This window comes from Austrofundulus limnaeus, unplaced genomic scaffold (genome assembly GCF_001266775.1).
Source record: "Austrofundulus limnaeus strain Quisiro unplaced genomic scaffold, Austrofundulus_limnaeus-1.0 Scaffold10, whole genome shotgun sequence".
In the NCBI taxonomy this organism is placed as follows: domain Eukaryota; kingdom Metazoa; phylum Chordata; class Actinopteri; order Cyprinodontiformes; family Rivulidae; genus Austrofundulus; species Austrofundulus limnaeus.
The window spans coordinates 602,339-610,189 of record NW_013952412.1 but is presented as its reverse complement, the minus strand read 5'-3'; the positions used below and the strand labels follow the sequence as shown (position 1 = coordinate 610,189).

Genomic DNA, 7,851 nt, shown 5'->3' with positions numbered 1-7,851 from the left:
GACTTTAGTGTCCCTTAAAAAAGGAGATTTTAAGGACTAAATTTTTTTACCTATACATATTTATTCCACTCAATTAATATGTGATTTATTTATTTTCTATTATAAGTTTTATGTCTATATATATATTGTTACCGCCACTCATCATAATGTATATCGTGATATGAATTTTTTGCCATATCGCACATTCCTAGTGTTTAGCTTTTTTCTAACTTTTATAGCCTTTAGCTTCTAGCTACCATTTTGCTACCATCAATTTTTAGCTAGCTTTTTTGCTACGTTTACTTTTTAGCTAGCCTTTTGCTACTATTCAAGTTTACCTAATGTTTTGAAACTTTTCACCAACATTTGCCAGTTTTAGCTAGTGCTTTGTTTTAGCTTTAACACCTGTTTTAGCTTCTTTAAAATGTCAGTAGTGTCATTCAGCACTCCTAATGTAATTTCTCTAAGTTACTTTCTTCTGGCTTCTTTGTCTTGTCAGTGGAAAAAAGTAATCAGTGTATTGCAGTAGTTTAAAGAGACCTTTTGCAGGTTTATTGGTTTTAAAAAGACAGAGTTATATGTTTAGGAGCTGTTTAACATGTTTATAGTCATGTAAAAAATATTGTATATTCTACATTAAGCTAGTCACATCACTTGGATTTGAGTCGGATAGAGTTTGCTTGCCGCCTTCCCTTTCTCTGACCTTTTTTATGTTTTAGTTCAGAATTAGTTTGGCCGTAATGTTTTAGATCGTTTCATCTAGTCGAGTCACCCGTCAGTATTTGAAACCCCAGAAGGCCTGACACTTTCCTCCCCCTCATCTTACCAAACTGTGTGTCACTGTTTATTTTCCTCCTCTGAAGTCAGCACTCCTCCTGTCTTCCTTCCCCGTCTTTGTCTCTGTCATGGAGGTTGATAGCAGAGCAGCCTGACTCTCTCTCTTCTCCTCTTCCTCCTTCCCTTTCACCTTGTCCGCCTCAACAGGTACACTGCATGCCCGTCATTTCACTCGCTGTTGGGTGAAGTTAGTTTTTGCCTGATTTGTGTGATTTGTTGCTGGAACGTGTCATTAGGTGAAGACGGACCCTCTCAGATGGGCCTGGAGGATCTGGCCATGTTCAGGGCCATTCCCACAGCAACCATCTTCTACCCAAGCGACGGCGTTTCCACTGAGAAGGCTGTTGAGCTTGCAGCCATGACCAAAGTACTCGTATTATCCTTTTAACCACCTTTAGAGATCTTTTAAAAATCTGAGATTACTGTGAGATGTGAACGATTTCTGATGTGTTGCAGGGTTTGTGTTTCATCCGAACAAGTCGCCCAGAGAACAACATCATCTACAACTCCAACGAAGACTTCCACGTTGGACAGGCGAAGGTAAGTGAAGAGTAAAAGCAACACGTGAACTTTTAGTTTCCACGTACAGATCCGTGTGTTCTCTCCCTTTAAGGTTCTTTATAAAACCAACGATGATCACGTGACTGTGATCGGAGCGGGAGTTACTCTCCACGAGGCTCTGGCTGCCGCTGAGACGCTGAAAAAAGGTAGAAAGAGACGAAGCAACAAAGAATAAACAAACTTCTACACAAACCCTGTAAAAACCACCGTTTACTTTTCTCTCCTCTATGCCAGAGAGAATCAACATCCGCGTGATAGACCCGTTCACCATCAAACCCCTGGACTCCAAGACCATCATTGAGCACGCCAGGGCCACCAGAGGACGCGTGATCACAGTGGAGGACCACTACTACGAAGGTCTGAATGCAAAAATAATAAATATTCTTAAAAAGAGCAAAATGATTTTAAGATTTTATTCTATTTAGGCAATCAAAAGATCAACTTTAATTAAAAGAAGCTTTATCATTCTGTTTTAGATTATATATATTACACATTTAGATCCTGAAGGTTTGACATTTATACATTTATTGTGCAAAAAAAATACATTTTGTTCATGTCTTTTTGCAGGCGTTTGTTTTCTTTTACCATTTTTCTGCTTCCTTGAGTCAGGAGAGCCCTGTGTCTTGCGTTTTGTGAAAATATTGAGTTCAGCAGAAGCCTGTCAGTGTTTCTTAAATTCAGCTCTGGCCTTTGGGGCTCATGCTGACCTACATACAGAAGCAAAAGCACTCTTCGCCTCGTCTGGATTTGTTAAAGTAGCTGCTATTTCCATTGTTTGTTTTTTTCATCTAATATAGAATCAAATTAAAGGGGCTTTTGTAGCTCTGTAATCCTGAAGTTGCAGGTTTGATACCCGATTGCATCAGAAAAGGCAAATCTTTCATTCAGGTTGTCTTGCTGTGGCGACTCCTGCAGCAGGGAGCAATAAAAATTTGTGATAACGAAGAAGTTTCATTAAAATCTACCTGGCGGTTTCTTTCAGCTTTAAGGTGCTGCTTCGTTTCCAGTTCATTAAATCAGGAGGAGTTTTAATCATAACGACCTCTGTGAGCAGGAGGAATGATTGCCGAGGGCAAAACTGGTTTGAATCCTTGTTCTGAACCATCAGGAGAGTAAAAAGTGACAGCAGAGGTGTGAGAGGAGGGTGGTGTCGGGCCCGTTGCCCCTCACGTCCACCTCCAGACACTGAATCTGACAGGAGGCGGGGTTATAAGAGAACAGAGGCTTGAAGCTGAATGATGTCCCAGCTCCGGGGTCTGTTTGCTCCGCAGGGGGTCTAGGTGAGGCCGTGTGTTCTGCCTTGGTGAACGAGCCCGGCTTCACCGTTCAGCGCCTGGCGGTCTCTCGGGTGCCCCGCAGCGGCAAGCCCCACGAGCTGCTTCGGATCTGCGGCATCGACCGCGACGCCATCGCCCAGGCGGTCAGGAAGCTCCTCAGCAGCTTTGCCAACGCCAAGTAAAGATGTGTGCAGCAGCAGGAAGCAGCCACCGGGACGGACTCTGTGCTAACCTGGGATCACCGTGAAAACGGATGTCAAATAAGAAGGGAAGCAGCACCTCATTTGATCCAAATAAAAGATGTTTCTCTAACTGTTGTGATCAGACACCTGGCTGCTGCTGCTCTTCTGTTTGTTTGTTTTTTACCTGATCACTTCGAGTCAAGTAAACACTCTTTCACTCACAGATCTTCACCCTGTTAGTGTTTTCTTTTCCTCTAAAAACAAAAATACAAAGTTCTGGTTCTGCAATATTGTTTTTGAGTAAAAAGCAGTGAATGTGGTTCAGAGTTAAGTCTTTTTTTTGTATCGTTTCTGTCTCATATGTCTCAGGCTCGGTGTGTTTAAATCTCACCCCTCTCTCCCCAGAGGCCGGCAGGTCTGTGCTGAATCTGTGGTTTGATCTGTTTGAACACTTAACTGGTTTTAACTCTTCTGGTTGTGCTTGGGACTGCTTCACACAAATAAAGGGATGGTTTCCGCACAGTTTTTATTTCTTTGTCTTTCTTGTCAGTCGACGTGGCACACAGAACTAAACATACCAGTATTCTCCTGACCGACTTGTTTTACACTAATCACACATATTCAGACATTTATTGGTTTAATTATGTTTTGCAAATCTTTACAGTCTAAATGTTTGGACTAGCAGAAGCAAAGTGTGGCAGGCTACAACATCTGAAAAGCACAATATAACTTTCTGCATAAAATAACCACGGCCTCAGACTAAGCAGCTAAATTTCAAAGTCCTCATTCAGATATGTTTTTACGTCTTACAGCAGGCCTCGTCATGCGCATGAGAGTAAAATATGTTTGGAGCCTTTTAAATTAAAAATGACTTTCTGCAACTAAACTTGGCACAAAAAGTAATGAAATTTATGTTTGGTTCTTTGTAACTAAGCATCTTGGTGCTAAATTAAGTTTGGGAAAGCCTGTTAAATATTTTTTTAAATGGTGCCACATTTGTAAGGAACATGCATTTATGGGTTGCGCACACAAAGTTTGCCAAATCTTCTCTGCCAATCTATTCTGTTGCTATTGACTTGTTTCGAGCTTCTGGTACCCTCAGGTACTGCCAGTCAGGTGCCTGGGATAAGTTTTATTCCCGTGAAGCATTGTTACAAAAAAAATCTGCAAAACACAAATGTAATTTTTGCTAAATAGAACATTTTCAGTTCGAGCAGTGTTTTTCAAGGCACACTGTCCTGCATGTTTTAGAAGTGTCCCTGCTTTAACACACCTGATGCAGTTGATTGCAGTTCAACAAAAGCCTGTTAATCAGTGATCAATTGAAAACACCTGCGATGAAGCAGAGAAACATCTAAAGCATGCAGGACGGTGTGCCTTGAGGAGGGGAGGATAGAACACAATCAATACGAATCAAATCAACTCCATGTTGTGTTATTACAAAATGTTATTAGACAAATGAGTTCAGGTGTATTTTTAGTGATAGATGTTTCAGGTCTGTGGGCAGCGATCCTGAAATGTCAGTTCTGCAGAAACATCTTATTGACCTCTATAAATGTGAGCCACACCTTACTGCAGTCTGGTAGTTCGGTCTTCTGCTGGCTGAAGTCTGGAGGATCACGAGCTCAAAGCTGCCGTTTCTATATTTAATGTGTTAATAATTTAAAGCCTATTGAAAGATTTACAGGCTGCAGTTGGTACCTGGGAGTGAAGACAGGATGCCATAAACATGTGGGTGACATTAGCTGGTTAGCTTAACAATTGTCTAATGATTAAAGGTTGTTTAAGTAGGCATTATGATTACACAGTGTAGTGTTATTCATGGCTTGTAAACACAAAGACATGGTTTATTCTATAAAAAGCATTTTTATATCAAAATAAGTTTGATTTTAGCTCAATCCTTTTTGATTTTTTTTTTAAACCATGTTGATGTTCAGCTGATGGCTCCGTGTTTTCTTTTTTCAAAACACAAATAACTTTAGTTGCTTTGTTTTTATTTTTTTCCAGAGTTGTGTACTCTTCAGCTGATGACCTCAGGTGATTATTCAGGGTGATCTTTAACCCCCAACTCCTGCTGCACATCACAGGCCTGTCTGGTGTAAAGGTGGACTCTGTGTGTGTGTCAGCTGAGAGAGTGAGAAAACTAAACTGAACTGGCAGGTTGTGTGTAGGATAAGAAAACCCTTCAGTGTATGTGTGTGTGTGTGTGTGTGTTCACACGCTTAAGGTGCTGCGGGTTTACACTGGGTGTTTCTGACACCCATCCAAGCAGCGGTTTGTGTATCTGTCAGTCTAATGTATTCTTCCTCACTAATGCACCACACACACACACATACACGCTGACATGCCTCCTGTCAAACTAAATTAGTGCTACTTGTGCTCCTTAAACTGGAAATACAGTTCTAAGAAAACATGAACCCATAATTACAGATAATTTACTCCATTAAAAAAAACACAAATCCAGTTTATCCACTGTCAAGACTTCATATATTTATCTATAAACATTATTGATCAAATGGCATCATGAAGAACAACGAACATACCATACAGGTCAGGGATAAAGATGTTTAGAAGAGTAAAGCAGGGTCAGACTATAAAACAATATATTAAGCTATAAACAGCTCACTGAGCTCTGTTCCAATTCATCTAAAAATTAAAATATAAATTTATGATCAAGACAAGATGCATTTTTAACCACTTAAAACATGTTTATCTGTTTCTACTAGCCTTGGTTTAGCCCTGTAAAATAAAGCAAGAGAGTACAAGCCTTGCTTCAAACGTATAAGAAGAAATGACAGGTATTTTTTTCAGAGCAAAACAAGCTACACCCTCTTTTCAGCGGTTCTGTATGGAGCTAAATTGGGGTCATCAGGTTTGTTCAAAACAAAAGAAACTTGAAACTGAAAAAAGGAGATTTGAAACTGAAAAATATTTTTGAAACTGGAAAAAAATTGAATCTGAAAAACAATTTTGAAACTGAAAAACAATTTTGAAACTGAAAAAATAATTTTGAAACCGAAAAAAATTATTTGAAACTGAAAACTGAACTCCATAGTTCTGCTGCCCCCTGCTGGACACATTTATAACAGGGCTGAAAATATTTGAATCATCCAAAGAAAACAAGATAAACCCCAAATCTTTAGAGTACCTCAAATAGAAAAGAATCCAAAAAATGTGACGTAGTAAAAACTAAACTTTACTTTGCATTTAAATTCACCTCATTCTTTTTAGAAAACAGGAAGTTTCCTCCATGCAACACTGCAGCGATTCAGTATTTCAGTCTGCTTTTTCTGTCGTCTTCTGTTTATTCTTTCTCTTCTTCCTCTTCTTCTTGTTGGGTGAAGTTTCAGTCTCTGCTGCAGCAGACGTGAGTTTTTCCTCAGGGTCTGAGTTTTCAACCAGAGCTGCAGGTTCTCCCTCAACAACAGAAGAATCAGAAGGCGTCACCTCCACATTGCTGAAACAAAAAGTAAATTACCTTCAAATCAACTATTATGAGTTTTAAATTATTTGATAGAATTAGATAAATCTACATTATTATGAATAAACAAAACTAGCTACAAAAAACATTTGTGCTTATGATACATTAAAAACTACAACCTTAATTATTTTAAACCGAGCTAAAGCAAAATTCAGTCATTTGAAATACTGCAGCAATTTTAACTGCAAACAACAAATCCACAACAAAGGTTTTTCATTTTATTTTAAGGCATTAAAACTGTCCAAACATTTTTAGATTTGAATCATTTTCAAGCAGGTGAAACATCTAGTGTTTCATGGAAAGAGAGACTTTGATTCTAAAAGGAACTTTAAAATACGATCAAATAAGACACAGTATTCACCTTTTCTGAACACCAGGTGTGTTTTTTACTCTCTCAGCATCTTTGTGTTTTTCCAGCAGAGCAACAAAGAAGCCGTGAGTGAGTGTTGTAGTGACGCTGGCACGCAAACACTGGGAGAGAGGCTCCAGTCCTCGTTCAGGCCACTGAGGCAGCAGGCGCACCAACCTGCACGGACAAACCAAACCTTTAGGTTCACAGGACTTTAACTCTTTATTCACCTGTTACCATGTGTTAATCTGAGTGTACCCAAGCTGCTGGATCAGATTAGAGTTTTGGTATCTGGAGGCAATTGTGTAGCTGCCTGTGTTTGTCTGTTAGCAAAATATTTTGCATAAACCACTAGATGGAATTGAATACACCACTTGAGAAATCAGAAAACACACATCTACAACTGATTTTACATTTTAAACCTGATTCAAAACGACTAAAGCACAAAAAAATGACTGTAACCCAGTTATATTTAAATATATTGAGCTAAAATTAGATATAGTAGCTGAGAGAGACCCTAAACACATACCTCAAGCATTAACATTTTATTTGGCACTTTTTAGGTAAGAGACAAAAAAAATACAAGACTATAAATTGCTCATTTTTAGAAGCGCAAATGACAGCGCTTGAAACAACTAAGAGATCGACACCAAGATTGTCCAGATTGGTGATGGAAGGAGGAAGTTTTGGCAATTTTAGTATTGAGAAATTGCACTGATTTAACATTGAAAACCTGGAAAACTTTAGGATTCTGCAACAAACAACAAATGAGCACAACTTCTTCATTTCTTGAGACAATTAATTTTCAGAAGTGGGATATAACCTGCTGTTAATATTAACCACATGTTCATTATTAACTGATTTATTTATTAATTAATAACCAAAGCTGTATGATCTAAAACCACCATGCAATCAAAATAGGCACCATTAGTAAAACTAGATAAAGGTTTATTTGTGATGATATATATAAAAGACAAGTTCTTTCTGATTTGTAATTTTGAGACACTCAAACATCACGTAATACTCTAAATCAGTGGTTCCCAATCCTGGTCCTCAAGTACCCCTATCCAGCATGTTTTCTTCTTCTTCTTCTTCTTGTGTTGTTTTATGGTGGTTGGCAAACAACKGAAGGTGTGCATTACCGCCAACTACTGATATGGAGTGTGGATCAAAATACTTCTATTT

At 38.8% G+C, this 7,851-nt stretch overlaps 2 protein-coding genes across 2 annotated transcripts in view; one reads left to right on the top strand and one right to left on the bottom strand.

The window, feature by feature from the left end:
• Nucleotides 1–3,358, top strand: part of LOC106513066 (transketolase) — a 13,413-nt gene extending 10,055 nt beyond the window's left edge. Inside the window, exons 10-14 of the mRNA XM_014001714.1 lie at nucleotides 1,053–1,183; nucleotides 1,273–1,356; nucleotides 1,430–1,523; nucleotides 1,612–1,734; nucleotides 2,649–3,358. Coding sequence (XP_013857168.1) covers nucleotides 1,053–1,183; nucleotides 1,273–1,356; nucleotides 1,430–1,523; nucleotides 1,612–1,734; nucleotides 2,649–2,836 — 620 coding nt within the window. The 3' untranslated portion in view covers nucleotides 2,837–3,358. The remainder of the gene's footprint in view (nucleotides 1–1,052; nucleotides 1,184–1,272; nucleotides 1,357–1,429; nucleotides 1,524–1,611; nucleotides 1,735–2,648) is intronic.
• A 2,653-nt stretch (nucleotides 3,359–6,011) lies between these two features.
• The window catches only part of nsun5 (NOP2/Sun RNA methyltransferase 5), a 3,847-nt gene continuing 2,007 nt past the window's right edge, over nucleotides 6,012–7,851 (bottom strand). The window contains exons 3-4 of the mRNA XM_014001713.1: nucleotides 6,679–6,843; nucleotides 6,012–6,293 (exon numbers count right to left, since the gene is read on the bottom strand). Of these exons, the coding sequence (XP_013857167.1) occupies nucleotides 6,113–6,293; nucleotides 6,679–6,843 (346 nt within the window). The 3' untranslated portion in view covers nucleotides 6,012–6,112. The remainder of the gene's footprint in view (nucleotides 6,294–6,678; nucleotides 6,844–7,851) is intronic.